At 46.5% G+C, this 21628-nt stretch overlaps 1 protein-coding gene across 4 annotated transcripts in view; it reads right to left on the bottom strand.

Moving 5' to 3' along the window:
• LOC120953591 (DNA N6-methyl adenine demethylase) overlaps positions 1-21628 on the bottom strand; it is a 160409-nt gene that overhangs the window by 23188 nt on the left and 115593 nt on the right. The window contains exon 5 of one of the 4 annotated variants that reach the window (XM_040373706.2): positions 7629-7646. The exons of the other annotated variants lie outside the window; for them this stretch is intronic. Coding sequence (XP_040229640.2) covers positions 7629-7646 — 18 coding nt within the window. The remainder of the gene's footprint in view (positions 1-7628; positions 7647-21628) is intronic. 4 annotated transcript variants of the gene reach the window in all.

The following is a 21628-nucleotide window of genomic DNA, read 5'->3' as shown; positions in this document are numbered from 1 at the left end:
GCATCTATTTTCGATCGTTGCTCCTTAAATTAAACACCAATTTATCATTCCGTCCTTGAACGGTTTTTGGTGCTTAAATGGCCACGACGCCGCACACTTTTTTGACCTCATTATGGCTCTAAAGGACAACCAACTTTTCCAATATTTCCCCACCAAAATGCCCCCAAAAGGTGTGTGTGTGTCCCCTTTATAAAGGACAAAACTTCTCAAGTCCATTCTTTTCCCCATTTTTTGCCTATATTAGCCTAATTTAGAATGCAAAAAACAACATATTCTCTACGCGCCTCCACCCCCCAGAGTTCTCTAATATCAACGCAAAAGGTCGTTTGCTGTCATAACAACGGAAAGCAGGTGGAACTCATCATCATCAACGTCGCAGCAGCTGCTGCTGCGTCGTTTTTGTTCCTTCTTCCTCTCTCTCTCTCTCTCTCTCTATTGCGCATAAAGGCTCACACACGCCCTGCTCACCCCTGACAGCTATCGATCCAACAACAAACCCCCAGTACCACAGTAGTACTCAAAAAAAGGAAGCAGAAAAAAGCAGACGTGAAGTCATCACGCTGTAGAAATAAAATAGATTATATTTATATATGTTTGCAGGCAAACTCTGGCCCAAAGTTTGGGTGGGAAAAGGCAAAGTCCCGACATTGTGGCTCTTCAAGCGAAGGCGCACGCATCGATACGGTCGTAACCGTGACCTATACCGGACTTTCTTTATGGTAAAAAAGGGAAGCGAAAAATCAAACAGTCCTAACCCCTTTTTTACCGTTAAAAAATGAGCAAGAAAGCAGTCTTCTCCAATGTCTTATTACACCGTTCAGGACCTTCCCCACGCAAGGACACAAACACAGCCAGGCGTCCGTTAAAGTGGGAAGTGTTCTGGAAAAAAGGGGTAAAAAGTAGACCACTTTAACACCCAACACGGCACAGCCTGGTCGTGGTGCAAATCGTGCATAGCCCAAGGAATTAAGAGAGAACCTGTTGGACATTATCCCATCTTGGGAGAAGGGGGGGTTTTTTTGTATCCTTCCAATCGTTCCTTCATTCAGATTTGCTCATTTCGTGAGCCTTTTTCTGCCTTTTGCTGCTTCTTAATGTTACGCTGGAAACCATTAAAAAGCACCAACCCGAGACAGAGAGAGAGAAAGAAGGCAAAGTGTGAGGGGTGTAGTAAACTGAACGTCCTGCGTCTTTTACGGCGCCCTTCCAGCCCCGAAAGGCAGGTCGTCGTCAGAAGGATTTCCCACGAACTGTTTGGGTTTTTTTTCCTTCTCCTTTTGCTTCTCATATTCCCTTGTCTGACCCGGAATCGAATCGGCATAAAATCGGATCGGTAGTAAGAGATTACCGCATCTGCCCGGGGGTTTCGCCCTCTTTCGGCCATGGATGGTTTCCATCGGATCCTTTTCTTAAACGGTCTCCTCTGCGGTAGTTATGCGAAATATGAATATCCCCGTACACACACCCCGGACCGGGCGGCTATTTATATACTCTTAAGTACATAATCTTTTCACCGCCAAAAAAAAACACACAAATTTCCCAGGTCAGTTTGATACGGAACGATTGCACCCCCGAGGGGACACACCACCAGCAGACCGATTTTCCGATCAACCATCCATTCAATCGTTCCGAGAGGGCAAGGTTTGTTTTATATTACGCTTTTTTTCTCTCTCTCCCTCTCTCTCTCTCTCCTTGGGATTTAAGGATCGCGGGAAAATGGCGTCCCCGAAGGGGGCTTGAACTTTCTTACCGAGGCATGAAGGAAGTTTAAAGGTTTTTCCTTTCCTGCCTTTGGGGCATCCAATTTCTACGGGGAAAGTTTTTGTGCAGTCTAACACACACACACACACACACACACACACACACACACACACACACACACACACACACACACACACACACACACTTTATTCTTTTTTGGGTCGGCTTTTCCGCGTGTCTAAGTTTGCCTATCCCGTCGGCCGGCCGGGTCGGGTGTGTTTTTGGTGTCGGTAATGCCGGTCAAAACAAATACAGATTGGGAGGGGGGGGGGGGGTTTATAACACAGCTGTGATTGTGTTTTTGTTGCATTTCAATTGCCGGTAGATTATGAATGAAAATAGCAAACCGATAGGACGCGTAAAATGCTTCAATTCATTCATCGTATCCTGGTCACGGCACCAATAATGTATGGGCAGAGAGCGCGAACGGCATCGGGGCTGTGCAAATTACCCTCACGCAAACCAGCTGATGGGAACGGTGGGATGAAATCGAGAGCGAATCGACACAACACAGCAGCTCACACACACACACACAAAAAGGAGCCGTCTGTTGTCTGGTGTTGTCTGGTCTGGACGCAGTTGCATTAAACATGCAATAAATGGGTTTCGCGCAATCCACATGCACACAGGCGACGAAACTCACACGCACAAACAAGCGTACGTGTACATATATTTTAATTGATAACGGGAGGCTGTGGAGTGAAGCGAACATGCCCTCGCTCTATCTCCATTTTCGTCACATTTGTGTGCGTGTGTGTGTGAAATAAAACAACACGCGGGACCCCCAAAAAGCATCCAGAGCAAGCTCTCTCGCCAAATTACCCAGTACCGTTACCGGTTCCGCGGGCTGTCGTGCGTGTGTGAAGCTATCAAATTTAATTCGCACCGTGTTTTCCCATTCACTACGCGTGGATTTCACCTCCGATGGGAATTCCCCATACCAAGAATGCACCACCGAAAGAGAGAGAGAGAGAGAGAGAGAGAGAGAGAGAGAGAGAGAGAGAGACCAAGCACAGCGCACATTCATCAGTTATTCTTGCCTTTCGAATTGATTTTTATATACACATGAGTATACATATTTTAATCTGTTTCCTTTTTTTTGTTGTTGCCGTTGCTGCTGGTTGACCTTGCACCCCCCACCCATCCAACCCTTCGTTCTGCCCAAATAAATCTCCGTTGCACCTCAGCGCACCAAAAGGGAGTGAGAAGCTCATTCATTGATACATTTCATTCATACATTCCAGAGCTCGTGGAGAGGGGGTTGTGGTTTTCCAATTCCAATGCGGTATCACACAGACACACATACACACTCAGTTAGCAGCTCTCATCATCATCTCACCCGTGGGGAGGGGGCAAAACAAACAAATAAAAATCGAAAAGCGCATAACACCGGCGTGGCGTGGCGTGCCGTCGTGTGGCGTGTGGCTGCAGCAAACGGTCGCCGCGCAAACACCGCTCATCGCGCACGCGATCATCAAGCGTCATCGGGTGCGACCGGGGGGGGGGGGGGGGGGGGGTGTTGTCATTGGCGCGTTCGATTCATTCCCTCTTTGTTGGGAGGGAAGGGTGTGTGTGTACCGTCGTCGAAAATTGGATTCAAATTGATTGCCACGCTTCCGCTTCGAATATCTCCGGGCGCGCTGGTGCAGGAGCATCGAAATTGCGCGGTTGTGCAAATGAGACAGCGTGTGTGTGTGTCGGTGAATCATGTCACTTTTACTACCACTCCCCCCCCCCCCCATGGTCACCTGTCCGCGAAAATTGGGGTGAGAGGAGGGTTTCGCTGCACGCTCCCGCGATGGACCGATTTTGCATGAAATAATTTCGGAATGTTGTGTGTCACACGTGCGTTCGCGGGGTGAAATTTACACCACAAAAGCTTCTCCGTCGTCCTTTGTTCATCATGAACATATTATTATTGTTATTGGTGGTTGGAAAGGTGTGTGTGTGCCTGTGCTTCCCTCCCAACACCGGTGGGGAAGCGGCGCAAATTTGGGAAAGTGTTAAATGTTATAATCTGATTCGCACCGTGTCTCCGTTCACTGTCAGGCACGATCAACAGATTGTTAAGGGATACACACAACCACACACACACACTCACACGGGCACGCGTGAAACAGGACGCGGCTCAGAATTCGCGCGACCGCGACCGTTTATTTATGGTTGGAATTATTGGCATTTATCGTCGATTGGCAGTAGCAGCTCTCGAACGGGAAGGGGGTTAAGTGACACCGATCGGGGCGCGACTATTTCATACCGCTAATGGAGTGTTGTGTTCGAGATATTCGTATCGCATGACACCCCAACACGTGCTGCTTGTTGATTAAAAGCCCATCATTAGAGGTGTTGGTGCATGTGCATTAATCAGCGCCCTGCTCGAGGAGGAAGAAGGGACGATGACGCCTGTGTACGTGTGTGTGTAATTATAGCATCACGCGAGATCATTATTTTGCTTCGAAATGTGTTATTGATTAAGAGATGCTGCTTTTGCGTTGCAAATTGCATACCTTCAGGGGCTTTTTCCCCAAAGCGATTGCTGTTGCTCCAACTGCTACATATAAAATTGCCACACAAGCGTTCCTGTTTGATTAGTTGGTACTTTTTTGTTGAGGTTTGAGGTCATGGAAGCAATCCTTTTTCCACACCACAAACAAAAGACACATACCGCGAATTGTCAACAAAGCTCAATGTGCAATGCAACAACGCACGTGCTATTTCAATATCCCTAAAATCGTTTTACTATTCACTGCTTTACACAGAGACACACAGTAGCTGAAAACGACCCCGTTTACTTTCAACACACACGTCAATTTAGCAGCATCGATATCACAACCGGATCATTGTGCGGATTCAAACGAACATACACAGCCCAAAACCCCATCCCTGAACAGGTATGCAAATATATGCACCGGCAATTTATTTCAGCACACAGACTGAGAGAAACCGCAGCAAGCTGGGGCGGGCTCTGCAAAGGGTGTATACACCCTAAACCTAAACCGCATGTCACCACACACAGCAGCAGCACATTCGCTTCGGCTCATTCAAATGCGCACCAATTGACCGTGCTGATGGAAGGACCGTTTGTGTGGGAGAGATGTCCATCGTTCGCAGCATCGGCATATATACATATCGGTGATCAATTGATGATTGGTGGTGTCCCTTCGAGCGGTGATTGCAGTCGAACAAGTGATGCATCCCCCCCAAAATGGAAAGGGACCCCAAATGGTACCACAAAAAAGTGGAGTTTCGCCAATTAATTGAACCACTCGCTTACTCCCTTTCTCACTGATTTCTGTCTGATCGAAAGGTAGAGAGCATCTGTCGTCATACCGGAAGGGCTGCAACGGCTGCATTGAAATAGAAACTCATTGTCATCTCATGTCCCCTCACCCTCAGTCGCTTTCAAAGCTTTTTTTTTCTATTTTTATGTTTTTTCTACTTGTTCTCTATCTCGTTCGAAAAAAAAAACACAGAGAGAGACGATGAGTAATCGTTTTCTACACCTATCAATAAAAAAAGCCCCTCCGGGAGGGAGAGAGTACGCTGGGTGACCCCCGGAACCCCGTCATCAAATGCAATCGGTATATTGTGTGAGCCTATTGTGACGAGCCGGTTTTGTTATTTTTTTGCAACGTGTGTGCCCCCTTCTACTCATCTCTCGCATTCGTCAGCGGGCGACGCAATTACGCTTCTATTTCCCTGTGTTTAGGGAGTTTAGGGAGCAGTCAGCCGGTGCAGGGAATAAAAGGTGATAGCTTCCAGCAGTCTTTTCAGCAATGCTTTGCCCGTATTAATGCTCGCAATTAGCTTCGAGGCTTGATTTTGGAAGCCTTAAAAACAATGATCTAAACATACCAAATGTTCTTGATATTAATTTTGTATTTTCGCAATACTAAAAAGCTTTCATGGTACTATGCGTTCTTGTGGAAATGCTTCATGTTCTATCACTCAAAAGCTCAATATTTGACAAAATGCGTCGCAAACAGTTCTTGCGAACTATAATTTCATACGAACGTACAAGCTAATTAAATCTATGGACAACTTCTCTGATGGCCCCCTCCCTGAAACTGACTGGTGGTGCATGCGTTGAAGGAGCGTCCAGGATAGAAAATTGAATCCTTCATCCCGTTCAGCTCCGGGAGAAGGTCTTATATGGGGTTTGGCACACACATACATCGGTGTCGATTTTGGGGCAGACTGGCACTGCATGAGATAAATCAAATTGCATTTTCCGGAGCTCTAAAGGCTGTCTGTGTGTGCCCTCATGCTGGACAGCATCAACTCCACCCACAGAAACTAATGAAACTTTTGGCTGCTTCACACAATAAGGCACTGCGGCACAGGGACGATAGCGAATATTAAAATTATCCTCCACGGTCTGACTCACAGGCTGTGTCACAGGATTTATGTGTTCCGAGGCGACAAAAACACAATCAAAGCTTGCGCTTCCCCGAAATGCGTTGTACTCCAAATTAGAAAACAACAAAAGATGACTCTCTATAGCAGCACTAGAAGGCGCGGCACTCTGGAGGCTGTGTGCTAGATGGAGAAGCATTCGTATTCAATATTATATTTAGAGCCCGATGCACCGAGCCTGATAGTGCACGGTACGCACAGAAAACCCATTATTGGATTGGCGTTACTCTCACCCTTCTTTTCGGGGAGCGAGTGCATCTACGCATACGGTGTGTGGTGTGCACAGCAGAAAGTAGCGTTGCGTCTAAGCTGTGCGAGTTGTTGTGCGAAGGGCAAAACGAGGAATTTCAATTAACACACAGCCACAGACACTGGTGCCGGCGTGGAGGTGTTTGTCCGTTTGGAGCAAATGCAGTTTGCTGCCTTGCCTTGCTCTGTATCGCCCAACAAGAGACATACGAGACATTGCGAATAATGCGTTCTGCTGCTGCTAAACCGTAATGTTGCTGAAAAACGCACCAAAACTGAATCCCACAGCAAGGGAAAGTTATGCGTCGCTGCATAGAAACAGGATCGTACTCGGGAGGCCTGTGAGGGGCCATTATCCTTGCAGCCATTTTGACAAGTGATCATAGATTGGGCTCTCTCGGATATTGAGTAGAGTGAGAGTCTACTTGAGAGTGTGAGGCAGAGTTGTCCATTCCGGGTGCAATTTCGGGATGCAACCAACCTGCATCATCGCGCATCGCTTCGTACTCGGTGTAGCTTCAGACACTCGGGGAAACAACGAGTTGTGCCCCTCGGTCTACTGCTCTCTCGGTACGAGGGGAGGATTTTAGATTATAATTTTCCTTTTGAACTGAAAATGTATGCCTGCTACACGCCTCACGGGGTGGATTGCTTCGTTGTTCGAAAACAACCCCACACACACAGTGCTGCTGTACATTTGTTGCAGAGAAACGGGAAAGGGTTTGAGTATGATGAGGTACAGAGCAGGGAAGCACGATCGTGATTTAAATTATTTATCAAAACAGACGCGATTGCCGTCGTTGTTTGCTGATTGTGCATTAGTGTGGAGGTTGCATCGTGTGCCGTTCGAGATGCATGCACTCTTAAATATTCGATTGCACATTAGGCTTCGCATAGAGCTAGTACGCGAGCTGCGGCAAATGAGCCTATAATGAACTCAGCCAGCGCTCTTTTCAAGAGTAGCCAAAAAATGGAATGAAATTTCCATGCAATTTCGCTCGGAATGAATAACTTTCAGCCGAAAATATTCCTCCAATATTGAAGCAAAAAGGACGTTCTTTTGCATGGGAAGGGCTTCCAGGAAGCGAAGCAATTCAAAGCCTCCGGGGCTTGCTGGATGTGATGTTTTACTTACAGTAGCACTGCACTTCCTACAGTGTTTAATTACGAACTAAGAACAGAAAACGCGCTCTCCCACTAACCGATTTTTTGTCGCTTACCTGCAATAAGAAGAGAAAGAAAAGATAAAACAAATATTAATAAATCGTTCATTACGGGTAAACAAATAGGTTCGAATTAAGTACTGGAAGAATGGATCCACTGCAAGTACTCTCGATCGGTAAAGCTCTCTCTCTCACTCTCTCGCAGAGTTTCACTGTCTCGCGAATGAAATTAATGAATGAATGAACGCCCCACGTAATCCGATTGTGGAAAAGCCACCCCGCCGAGTGAAAATGTGCACACAAAAAACAGAGCTACGCACAGGAGCAACGACCCTAGTTGAAAAAAGGTAGAATTACTACGAGACACACCGTCAAACAAAAGTTTGGACCGCACTTTAGGAGGGTGTTTTGCGGATGTTAACGAAATTCTTCTGGCGCCGCCAACTTTCCTTTCCCGTTTGGGTGAATTTGCAAAGGAATTTGCTTCCTTCTTATCCATTTATCAGCACACTGGCTCGGTGCTAAAAGTGTAACAATTCGCTCCTCCAACCAACCAACCAACCAACGAAAAAAAGAAGAAGGAGGCCAAACTTTCTAGACAACCTTTAACGGAAACGGTCTCTCTCTCTTCGGTACACGTCTCGCGTTCCACAGCGAAGGAAAAGAGGGGAAGGACGTTTATCCCTGGAGCATTGGGAGCTTTTGGAAGTGTGGGTGTGTGTGTTTTGATTTTCACACGCCTTGCTCGTTAAACGGCTTTGACTGACTGGTGGTGGTGGTATCAAATACTTCGGAGGAGTTTTTCGCCGCCCTCGCACTGCTTCCTTGCATGTTTAATGGTCTAATCATGCCGGCGCAAAAGGATCTGCTCGCTTCAAGGAATTAAGAAGGTTTAAATTGCTTGGGCGGTGCGAAAAGTTGCTGTGTGAGAAAATGGTTCATTAATGACATTGGCACCATGCTTAGAATGCATCCGGGGAGTTTTGCGCGCCGTTTCATTCATTTAACATTAATTTGCTAAATCAAAAGCTAGTTGCGTTGTGTCTATGTTTTTTGACTACTTGCTAAATCTGTTCTCTCTCTCTCCCTCGTAAAGCAATAAACAGCTAACTAATGACGATGAATAGTCGAGAAAAAACTCCATTTTATAACCCATTCCCAAGAACGACTAAAAATGCTTCCGTCGAGAGAAGACGGAAAAGAAACGCTCTCCGCACACACCGGTAGCAGCAGCAGCAGCAGCAGCACCAAACGGTTAGCGTAATTAAACAATTAAAGCAAAAGGAAGCTACTAAAGGATCCAACATCGTCAAAACGTCGATTTTATTGCAGCTCGATGTGTCAATGTGGAAGGGAAGGAGCGGGGGGGGGGGGGGGGGGGGGAGAGTCGAGAAATAACAATAAAACGGCCAATCATTAGGCGGACAGTGGCCACAGTTAAAGGAAACGAATCGAGCGAACACACACATAAAAATAGAGGCAAGACAATAGAGACAGAGAGAGAGAGAGGAGCAAACCATCTCCAGCCGTCACCTTCTTAGGTAAAGTTTGTTGCAGAGTTGTGGGGCCAAAGTGATTAGAAACAGGAGGATAAATTCCAAGAAATCCAAGTGTGACATGGGAACAAAAAACAGCACAACTAACTCTATTTGCCCGAACTACTCTTTGAGGACACGTTAAAAGAAAAAAAAACCCTCCCATTTACGCAGGAGAAGAAACACATAAACAGTCACACACACTACCGAATGATGGGGCCGTAAGTGGCACTTACGGCGGGTGACCCTTTCTTCCGCATCGCTTCTTGAGGTGATAATAAAATTTAATTGTGAAAATAAATTCCTTCACCACACCGACCGACCAGACCAGCCCGGGGTCGCAGAGCATTCCGAGTACGGAGAGGCAGTGGGAGGTGATATGCTTTCACGAGGGGAGGTTGCACCATTCTTCTGCGTCAATTTAAGCAAATAGATAAGATTGCACAACATACATTACAACTATTTGCATAAATGGTCGGACCATTGCTAATGAAAAACTATGGCGTGTGTGTGTGTGTGTGTGTGTGCAAAAAAGCCAGCTTTTTTCTAATAATTTTCATTCCTTCTCTCTTTTAAGGTAATAAATTACACACGTACACTCTATCATCGAGGAGCATTCTTGCCTCCTTCTCCTTTTTTCGAGACGGCGGCGCGCATATCGGCCGCGAAGGAATCCATCAAAACGATCGCAACGTCTTCTCCTTTGCCAGAGCAGTGAGAAGAAGAAGAACCAGCAGCAGGAATGGACCATTATAAAAGATATTTTCTTATGGCGGGTCATTTTCTTCTCCCCGCTGTCTTGTGCGCGCCGTTCTTCTAACACACACCACACCACCATGGCTATTATGCACGGCCCACAGGTAAGTCTTTTCTCAACCACCCCAAACTCCGACCTCCGGAAAAGAGGGATGGAGAGAGAGAGGGCGGAGGAGTAAAATATACTAATAAATTTGGTAATAAATTTTCCTCCGCCGCCTCATATTTAACTTTCCGCTCGCTTCTTTTGCTCACTTGCTTCCCCCTTCTTTCTTTCGTCCCTTCCGTACACCGGAGATGGCGCGCTATTCAACACTTTCCTTTTCATGTGTGTATGTGTGTGTGCGTCTGTGGGTGTGTGAGTGAATGGCTTGAAGTAGCATAAATCATTTTGATTAAAGCATATAAATCATAATCCATCCGCTCCATCTCCATGGCTCTTCCTTCCTGCCTTCCTGTCTGCTTCATATCAACTATATTTGTGTGGCTTGTGTGGTAGATACCTTCGGCGAAGGTAAAATGACACTCTTTTACATTACGAAAAAAGGGAAAATTGTCACTCGAAAATGCTCTTAAAAAAAGGGGGAAATTGCGAGAAACAACCCATGCTGCTGTTGATGGCTTTATGAGTGAACTGGTGAGACGCTAGCATTATCATTAAAAGAGTGTAAGAATATACTCACACACACACACACACACTCACGCACATATCAATCACAAATACCTTTTCCGTGCTGCAAATACCCCTGTGTTCCTGTCCCCGCGGCGTGTACGGATGGTACGGACCACCTTCATCACCACACTTCCACACTATTCGGAGTTTGAAAATATATCAATAAATTCTCACATTTTTCTTCGCTCTTCTAACCCCATCTCCCCCCAACAGTCTCTCTTCTCCACACTGGTGGGATTGGGGAGGTGGCGGCCACCGCCAATCGATTGCCCCGTTTTCTCCCTTTTCTTCTTCCCATTTTCCCCCCCCCCAAAATGTGATTCGATTAACGATTCTTCTCCGAACGAAAACATTCCGAACGAACTATAAGGGGGGAAACAAAAAAAACTTCATCAGAAACACAATTTTCTTTACTTCTTCCCATCTTCTGCTCTTGTTGTTGTTGTTGTGCACTTTTGTTATCCTTTAATTTTTACTCCTCCTTTTTTTGCTTCGCTTCTTCCCTTTGCTTCATTGTGCGTTGTTTCTTATTCTTTTTTGTACGTCTTTTCTTTTGCTTCTTTTTCTTCTTCGTTTACGAAATTACTGATTTTCTTATCAAATCCTTTTCGTTTCGTAACTTTCGTTATTGTGTTTTTTTTTTCCTTTTTTCGCTTTTTTCGCTTTTTTCTCATTTTCGTCACACACGTACACACAAGCACACAGCAATTTATTCCACACAGCCCAGACATTTATTATCGTCACGAAATCGCAAGCGCTTCCTTGCGCTCTCTACCATTCCCCACCCCGTTTGCCCCCTTTTGGCCTTATCGCGCATTGTGTGTCCTGGACACGTTCATTTTCTTAGCTGTTTTCTTCCCGGTTTTTTTGTTGGTTTTGTGATGTTCAGCTTCAGCACTGTGCTTCAATTCATTGAGAATACATTTTCATTTTCTGCCAGGACAGAGAAGTGGGTGGACAATAATGTTAATGTATGTGTGCGCGCGCATAAGCCATTTTCGGGGCCTGTAACCACACACACCACACACACCACACAACTACAAAAATCGATCGCAATTGTTAAACACATTTAATGGGGTTCTTCTTCTTCTTCTCTGTATTCTTTGGTAGTTTGTGTACTTGTTTTGCTTTTCTTCTGTACCATTTTTATCATTTTAAATTTATCTTCATTTCTTGATGTTTTTGTTTTCTGTTGCATTTTGCGCTTACACATACTCAAGACGCTGTAGCACAAATCTTCTTTTGGCGATTGCGTTTTTTGGTGGGTTTTATGGGTTGGACAAGGCACGTTTTTTTTTCGATTAAACGACCACTCACTTGTAGTACTTACGATAAACTTCTCTCTTCTTTACTATTCTACGTTTTTGTGCTTCCCTTTTTTCGTTTGCAAATTCACGATAGTGTTATTGTTCTGGGATTTTCCCAATGTTTTCTGATTCCTATTTCTGAACACATCTCTCTTCCGCTCCATTTCTGGGCATCTTGCCAAAAAACAATCCCCCCGAAAGTCCCCTGGCTCGCAGCACCACTGCCAAGCGGCGGGAGAGTTATTATCATTTTTATGTTTTATTTAACATAATTAAATTTTTCGCTATCTCGATCTTCGCCTGCCCCACCACGAGGGGCCCAAAGACACAAGAAATCGAGCAAGATCTAAATTAATGGCACACGGTGGAAGAAACACAGCTCGAAGACGACGGCGACAAGAATAAAAGCGACTCACAGTCGACAGTGGACACAGAGACACACAGCAGAGGAGACGACATTTGGAAGAGAAGGCTTCGGAGAGGGGAAGAGATGATTATGCGTCTCCGAACAAAAAAAAGGTGGACAAATTCCGCGCACGAAAGCGAAACCGAATTCGTCCGGTTCAAGACACACACAGACACGAATGATTCCTCTTGTGTTTTTTGTCGTCTTTTTTCGAAAATTTAAATTAATGATTTTCTTCTGCTCCCGACTGTCTGCCAGAGTTGTGTGTCTTTTTGATTGTCTGCTTCATTTTGGCTCTTCTTAATATTGCTAGCGATGCATTCTTGCTTTATTCTCTGTTAGTGAGACAGAGATGTACATAGAATGCAGTAGCTGCAGCTTGCAGTTTGAATTGAACCATTGCAATCACAGGAGTGAGGTGAGGAAGAAACGTGAGCCTTATACGGGTACAAATTATAAGGTAAAGCACTCCGTCTTGCTGCTGCAAACACAAGAAACCGTCCGCGAGAGAAGTGGGACAATAACGTTTATTTGTTTGTGCAACGTGCATTTTTACACTTGTTGCTGCCCCCCCCCCCTTTGCCATTCCATCGTCCAATGACACTTCACCAGTTCGCCGCTTCCTGATTGCGCCGGGATTGCTGTCATTGACGGGGCCGTTGTTAATTGAGTTACTGCTGAATTGATGCAATATGCCAATAATTAGCAGTGCGTGTATACAACAAAGGACGAGCAGAAGAAGAGTGTTGCTACTGTTTTGCATGAACCTAAAGGAATTTACATCAATATTTTATTTAAAAAAAATGAAAACGACCATAAATTCAACATTCTCGCTACCGCAAACAGAACGATTTCCTGAAAGCGCGCAAGGGTGGGGAGTCACGGTCAATTACCCACAGGCCCAGGGGCTTCCGTCATTGTGTGCAGTGGTTGAGGCAATTACGGTTTGAGAAAAAAGCAGCCCCAAGCGAAGGAAAACTCACACAAAACATCCCCTAATTGAACGCAAGCAAGCAAACTTGTGAATAATGGGAAAAGTTGTCATTTCTCTAAATTGCGTTACGCCACCGCGCGTTACTCACCCATCTGTGAATCATTTGCCTAGCGCGGCGGTTTGTGTGTATGTGTCTGTCCTCCCTTCAAGGCATTACAGAAAGGCGGAAGGGGGGAAGTGATTTAAAACTTTGTGATTTCTCTCAAAACTGCACCCAAAAAATCGCTGCTTTCCACGAGTGACCGAACTGCATATTGAGGCGCAACTCTAAATTACGATGCAATATTTTGCGGTTGCAGCGAGAACACAGCCCTATGCCCTGTAAAAATAAACACACTGAAGAGCATCACTACCAACCCCCTACTCTACATGCTCCGATTCGTTGCACCTGAACAAATATTACGCCAAAACCTGTGTGCCCAGCAATCCGTCGCCCCAACCAACCCGAAACACACACTCTGATGGCTAGTTGTTATGATTATAATTATTTTAAGCTCTCTCTCTCTCTCACTCTGCTCTGCCTTCCCGAAATTTAACGCCCAGACAGCAGCTGCACAATTTTGCAGCACAAAAATGCAAAACCCACACACACACACACTTCTCTAGTCTGGGGGAAGAAATTGCTGCTTGAAGGCAGTAACGTTGGCTTGCAGGAGCAACAACAAAAAAAGAACCCCCCGAAGACAAGCGCTGCGAGCTGAAGATGGTAAAATAGAGCAGCGGACGGCGGATGGAGGGCATGTTTTGGTTAGAAAGATTAAAATAGAACACGAAACACAGCAGCACGGCAGCAGCAGCAGGGCACGCAGCAGATTGTGTGTCGCTCTGGCTGTGGTGCAAAACCCTGGCGCGGAAAGTGTTTGACACGAACACACGCGAGACAAACCATTCTCTCTCTCTCTTAAGCCTGGGAAGCAAAACATGGGCAAAAACGCAACGTCTTTGAATGGCAAATTTTGTCCTGCAAGAGCGATGGAAATGCAGTCGATTTGATGATCACAATCCAGCATTTGCTGTGTGTACAAAAGAGAATGTTCAATAGCTAGTTTGCGATCATTCTATCATGCGCACAAACCGGCTTCTTTCCCAACAAACCTGCCAATTAAGCACCAAAGCTGTCACTTTGCTGTCATTGCATTAGTAGATGCCGTCTCCTAATTCATGCAGTTTTTGACAGCTCGACGCTTGCTGACGACCGGCTGTCAAAAACTGCTCGAACTGCCACCATTCTTCCTAGTTTTACAGCCATTGGAGTGCCTTTTTTTACCTACATCTTCGTGCCTCTTTTGTTTAATGCTCATGAGGGAACATGATTTCGCTCCACTGATTGGTCCCATTGATGTGTGTGTGTGTGTGTTGCCATTCTGCGACTCATTATTGCTTAATAATGAACCACCGCTAATAAGAAGACAAGAGAAAGATGTGCTACAATGGCACCGGCCAAGAGAGTAATCATCCATCGCTGATGATGATAATAATGATGGAAATGATTACAATACTGCTGATGACGATGATGATGATGGTGAGGACGAACACAACAAAAAGGCTTCATAATCCACCATTGGAAAAATATAGCAACAACAAAAAAAAGGTGGCACGTAACCATGAGCGTAATGGAAGAGGAAGACGAACAAGTCTAAGTAGAAAAGGTAGACGGAATAGCTACAAAAACAGCAACAAAAACGAAGCTGAATAAAACCTTAACGAATGACTTTCCCCTTATGTGTACTGTGAAAAGAAAGGGGCAGTGCACATACACACACATACAAGTTGGGGGGGGGGGGGGAAGTTGCACGTGCAGGACGGGGTGGTAAAAAGGCAACTACGACCACGGACGACAGTACGATGATAAATGAGCAGATCTCTCGACCGTTGTTGTCTAGCGCACATACACCACCCCTTAGACGGGGGAACCTCCGTACCGCCGGAAAGCATAAAACACGACCCCTTCCAACCACAACAACAGCAGCAGCAGTACACACAAAAAATGCTTCAAAATTCACACATTATTAAAATAACTCCACGCCACGCCAAACTGACTCACCAGCAGTGCCGCGGCGTGAGTGCGCGCGCGTGCCTGCCAGCTGAGCGGGAAAAGCAGCGGGACAGAAAAGAAACCCCCATCCATTTCGCCGTGATAGCAGCAGCAGCAGCAGCAGCAGCAGGCTATGCTAAAATCGGGATTTATGAATTTTTAAAACAACAAAACAGAGAGAGAGAGAGAGACACATAAAAGCCACAAAAAGCAACACTCTCGCCGTCGCTTGTTTTTTTTTGCATGTTTTGCACTGTCAGTTCTCAGACAAAATGAGGGAACGAGTTGAGAGGTCTCAGTGGGACACACAGCGGGGAGGTGGGGGAAGCAAATTAAATTAAATTCCACATCCGCGAACAACCGCGACGAAATCGCGAAATGATTGGAATTCATATGCCACCCACCACCACCACCATACTCCCCCGGCGCTCCTCTTCCCTTTCCTTGATTAGGCCCCGTGACCGATCGAAAGTGGCTTAGAAGTTGCTGTTGGGAAGGGGACTGGGAAGAGAATGAACTTTTTATGACACTCTAAAGAGAGCTGGTGTGCGTGAGAGTTGCTGCTTTTAAATATTTATGACTTTTACAGATTCAGGTTTTGGGGAGCACTACCCCCTTTGGCTGCTTCTTCTTCTCTCTCCTTCTACGACTGTCTTGAGCGGAAGATTTATCTCCGACGCGTCACAGAAGATCGTCCTGCACGATCGATCGCTGACCATCTTCATTAAGGGTGTACACGGTGGACCGGTATGAGAAACAAAAACACACAGCGTGATCGTTACACGTTGTGCCTGAAGACTGACTATCTCTCTCTTCTCGCCCGGGTCAGAGGGCTTTTGGGACGATCCTCCGTCCTCCTACTGTGGCAGGTAATAAAACGTCAAACGCAAGCCCACTGGACACTAAATCACCACCGAGTCCATGCTTTATGCTGCTGCTGCTGCCAGTCTCAAAGCCGATGCCGCTAATTAAGCCATCAAATGGCCGCACCTTCCCATAGGTAGAGTGTTGGGGAAGCCTTCGCATCGGGGGAGGGAGGAGGGTTGTTTTATGCAACCACAGTTCAAAGGTGATTTCGTGCCTTTGCGTGCAGCGGGTGGGTGATCGTTTGAGAAGGCCTCCTCCTCTTTGCGAGTGTGTCGCTTCCGTGCGTGGACTCCTAAACGCTTCCGTGTGCGCTTCTTTGAACTTTGAAAAGTTTGAACATTTAGCTCCCCCCAAAAAAAATCGCGCCAAATACCAATCGTCGCGGGTGGCGGCTTTGAGGATGTCCAAGGATGTGTGTGTGTATGGCTGTGAGAATTATTTCCCATCTAAAAATGCACGACTTGTTGGAATTTCTCAAGGATTGGGGCCCCGTATAGTTCGCATGTTGGTTGCGCGGGAAGCTGAGGAAACTGCACAAGCCTTCCTCCATCCGACAGGAATGTGGGAGCGGCGACGAAACAACAGATAAAGAGAAAACTACACATACACACACACGCCTATGGATGTGTAAAAAAACGGGCAAAAAAAAGCTAACTAACAAAATAACAACGTCTTTGCGCGCGCAGCAATAAGAAAACGGCCATAAACACGCAAAGAACGCGCTAACGTGTACGAACGAGGAACGAACCAAACCACGAAACCAGGAGAGGGGAACACAAAGAAGAGAAGAGGGAGAGCAGGGGGAGCAGGGGGGAGAAAAAAAATGAGCATCCCCCGCGAGACATGGACCACGGGCGAAAGACGAAAACGGCGAACCCGAAAAGGAAGAGAAGAATAGGTAAATTACAACACAACACAGCAGAGAGAGAGAGAGGGGTGGGGGAGGGAGAAGGTTGGAAGCCAAAACGGAGGAGGAGGAGGAAAAGGAGCAAAAAAAACACAGTCTTAAAGCAAGAATCCCCCGAAAGAACTACATCAACCCAGGGCTCGAAAACCAGTTTTGCTGCCTCCCCCTTTCAACCCCTTCCCCCACTCCAAACCCCCTCCTCCAGCTCAGCCCACCACGCAGCATCCATTCCGGTAAGAAAAATCCTTCTTCTCGCGCATTATTCTGTTCTTGTTTTCATCCGCGTGTTGTTGTTTCTTCCTTCTTCGCCGTCGCCGCCGTTTACTCTTCTCGTTTGCCCTTCTTTTCTGCTTAACTCCTTCGTTTTTTTATGTTCCTTTTTCTTGGTTCTGTTCTTTAACCCGTTCTTGAGCTTCTTCTTGAAGCGTTTTCTTCTTTCCGTTTTTGTTTTGTTCGTTTATCCCTTCGGTTGGCTTGTTTGCTGCTGTTGCTGCTGCATTTGCTATCCTTTTTCCCAAGATGCTTTATTGCGTTCGTTATCTTCTTATTGTTTCTTTGGTTCTTTCTTCTCCGTGTTTTCTCTCTCTCTCTTCCTCAGTATATTTATTTTCCCTCTCTACTTCTTTTACTTTGCTGCTCTTTTTGTTTTTATTCGTTTTGTCTACACCGCGGCGCGATGCAACCGAGCGAGATCTCCGTCGCCAGTTGCCGCCGTTGCATTACAAACACACACACACACACACACACACACACACACACACACACACACAGACGCAGACGCAGAGAGTGCATTATTTCCCAGCCACCCGCCGCTTGCGATGCTCTCCAGCAGCTCGATCGGTTCTTGTTGACCACCCGCACATTTTCCTTTTTTGAGCCAGGGGCACCACCATAAAAACCCTTCGCTGGCTCTCTTGTTGCCGCACCACTACTCCCTCCGTCCGAGTGCGCGCGCGGCGCAAGACAATGTCCTCCATTTTAATCCTCCACCACCCTTGTGCGCGCGCGTTTGAACCCCCTTGTAACCTCCCAGCCACCGTTCTCCCTTCGGCGAGGAGTTATGGAGGAGAGTTTGGAAAGCCAAACGACTTGTCCCTTTGTGGCTGTGCCCCAATGACAATAAGTTAGCGGTGCGGGACGTTTTTATCTCCCGAGAAAGAGAGAAACAAAAAAGCTGATCGTTTCATTCATAATGTGCATGCGCAGCTGCACCGTTTACTGCCGAATGGAATCGTTGGCTTTCCGCAGTAAAAGCGTAAAAATATTGCAAATTAAAGCAAAGCATTGTGTGTATACAAACAAAACGCATAAATCAACGGGGCAAATCGGCAATAATTGTGCGCAGTCTGGTGTAAATTACGATCTCGCGTAGCGAAAGGATGCATTGACGATCGTCGTTGCCAAACGAGAAGATATCGCCGGGCGTCGCTCAAAACCAAATCCCCACACATCACAAGCTGAAATGGTAAATATTTATGCCATATCTTGGTGTTCTGGATCGTTTTCATTTGTTTGCATTTGCCTGTGCGGTCGGTCGATGCATCCATATGTTTTCAACGGATTTTGTTGAGTTTTATGAACTATAATGGGGAGAGGACCACCAGAGGTTGAGGAAAACAAACTCAGCCACAGCTAAGCAAAGACAGCATTTGCAAGCATTTTTTTAGTTGTAGTTTATGTCTCTTCTCATTAAGTGTGATTAGAATGTCACCAAATTCCAGGAACTACAACTCATCATTCTTAGCTTCATTCCAAGAAACACTGAGCACTTCCAGCGCTCAAAACAGGCCCTCCTAATTAACGAAATAGCACAACAAGGCAAATAAGAAACAACCCCAACAAACTTTCGTGTCGCCCAGGCAAAGCTGGCGGCTGGGGCAAGGCTTAATGCCGAATGTCCCTGTTTCCAAGGGCACCCCCCCCAGCGAGTTTAGCGACGGAAGCTCATAAAAATGGGGCTTATTTCGAAAAGAATAAAACCACACAAAAGGACCACGCGACTTCAACATGCGCACATGAACAGTTTGCACCAATTAATATATATTTTTTCGGACGCAGACGCAAAACTTGTATTAAAATGTATTCCCCATAAGAAACGCAAACGATCACGACCACTAGGAGCTGCTGGTTCAATGTTTCCACAAATGTTTGCCGTGGCTCATAAAACTGTCCCGAAAACCCACCAGCAGCAATGTTGTGTGCGCGCGCGCGCTCGGTCTCGGAACGGATGCTGCTCATTTGAGGTGGGTTTTTGGTGTGCTTCCTGTGCGTGTGTGTGTGCGTTCTCGGCCATAGAGCGACATAAGTATAATGTGTCCACCCCATGAAAAAAAAACATGAGCTACATAAAACATCCATTAAACGCACAATGGTCAAATTTATGGCCATTCAAATCGCATTGAAATGTGTATCTCTCTTCCTCCCCAGTTGCCAGTGCTTCCTCCCTCCTTCACTGCTAAATATGCTACTTTACAAACAAAACACAAAACTTAACCATTAGTTAGGCCCCGGCCTACTAACGCTGGCTTCTGCCTTCGTACTGCGCTATTGTTTCGTTTTGGGAAGCATTTATCAAAACACGCTCTGTAATGTCCCTCATTCCCTATTTTGTTTCCATATCAGCTTCCGGTCTTTGACAGTTTTCGGTTGCTCTCTTCGTTTCTTCTGGCTCGATTCTTGCTCCAATTTTTGTGTTTGTTTCTAGATCGTTCGCGATCTCATACAAACGCACGTAGTACACACACACACGCACATTGCTGGCTTGCCTCACCCATACTTGTGTTGTTATGTTTATGCTCTTCCTCATCCTCCTTCCTGCATCACATATTTCGGAGGAATTAATTAAAGGCGGCGTGAAAAGCACGCCTCCGAGCTCCAGAACCATCCGACTCATTATTATCACAGACTCTTGGATCTGGTCGTCTCCGGTGCTTATTAAATTGGCAACTTCACTTTTGCTTTTATAGGCCACACGATGGTTGTGCCCACCAGACAGAACAGTTTTGCTGCTTACAACAGTTTTTGGGGCGATTAAAAGGCGACCCAAGGTCTGGTTACAAAACGAAACAATAAACACCATTTAGATTGTAAGTTTTTCCCAATCAGCATGTCTGCTGTATCGTTGTACATTAAAAAAGCCTTGGAACTGTGCCAAAAGGTACACGGTGTGTGTGTGTGTTTGTGTTTCCATGTGCCAAACGCTCGCCCCGTGTCCTTGAACCCTTTCGCGTTAGTTTTTGGGCCCGTTTTGCAACGACGACGAGTCATAATCGATTGGTTATGGTGAGGGCACAGCACAGAATGAGAAACACAATTCACTAATTAGTGCGGGGGGCGGCCGGCGGGGTGCGGAAAACGGGTTAAACGTTCGCGGCGATTATCCAATCGAGAGCGAGATACCGACATTACTTTCAATTTCGCGACCCGGAAATCGTGCTCCGGATACGAAACGAGCCCGGCGGCAAGCGAAGGTTGGCGGAAAGGAAAGAGCATGACTGGGGGGGGGGGGGCGATGGGCGCGGAGGCAGCAGCAGCAAGCCAACGAGTTCTTCAAGGCCAAATCCAACGCTGTGGCGCGCGCGCACCACAGTGCGCCTCCCCGCAGGTCCGCGGCGTTCTTGCCATCATCATCAAGAGAGCCGGACCTTTCGGACAGAATTTTGTACTTAACAGCAACGAGCTAAAGCGTGTAACAAAGTGATAAAAAGAAGAAAAATAAGAGGAAGAAGAAGTTTGCTGAAAACAAATTCGCGTTTCGCGATTTTGCAACAGCTCAGGAGGTGTTGGTGTGTTGAACATCATTTCGCTAAAGGGCTGAGTGAGAACGAGCGTTCGCATGCTCAGCGCCGCCGTCTAGTGAGCCGTGAAGTGCGCCACTCAGTGAGCAAAACTCCGTCGTTAGTGATAAGTGTTTTGGAGTGTTTTTTTTTGTCGCTTTTGAACTTTAGCAACAATTCGATCGCGAGAGTGAGGCTTAGTGAGCCGGAGATGAGGAAGAATTGATACCGAAAATATCATTCCCATCGTAAACACAACACACACCCGTCGCCGATCACGACACGATAGAGGAAGGGTGCCCCCTCTGTCACGCGTGGGAAAGGATGTGCGGGGTGTGTTGCGAGTGGAACACAACACATTTGAGTGATTGAAGTTGATTGTTTTTGTTTGTTTTGCGGTTGTCGGGGCCTTCCCTTTTTTTTTGCGCGCGATCGTGCGCCCGCGCTTTGTTGTTATTTTTACACTCACTTTTGCCACAGCAAGCGGTTGCCCCGGGGAGAGAGAGAGCAAAAGAGCGTTTGTCTGTGTGAGAGAGATTGTGTTGATGTGTGTTCGGAGGGGTGAAGGGCGTCGGGTCTTACATCTCACCCGGCTACAGGCGGCAAGCAGAGCAAGCGATCGCAGGCCGACGACGATGGCTGCCTAGCGCCCGGTGAAGGTCATTTCGATACAACAACCCTTCTGCTCCGTGTGGCAGCTCCGCGGCGATGCTGCGGGAGATGCTGGGAGGCTGTGAGTTCTGTGGTGAGATGCGATTCTGGCTTTGTGTGAGGGAGGGTTTT

The sequence above is a fragment of the Anopheles coluzzii genome, chromosome 2, assembly GCF_943734685.1.
Source record: "Anopheles coluzzii chromosome 2, AcolN3, whole genome shotgun sequence".
Lineage (NCBI taxonomy): Eukaryota > Metazoa > Arthropoda > Insecta > Diptera > Culicidae > Anopheles > Anopheles coluzzii.
The sequence above is the reverse complement of the archived record's forward strand: the minus strand, read 5'-3'. Positions and strand labels throughout refer to the sequence as shown.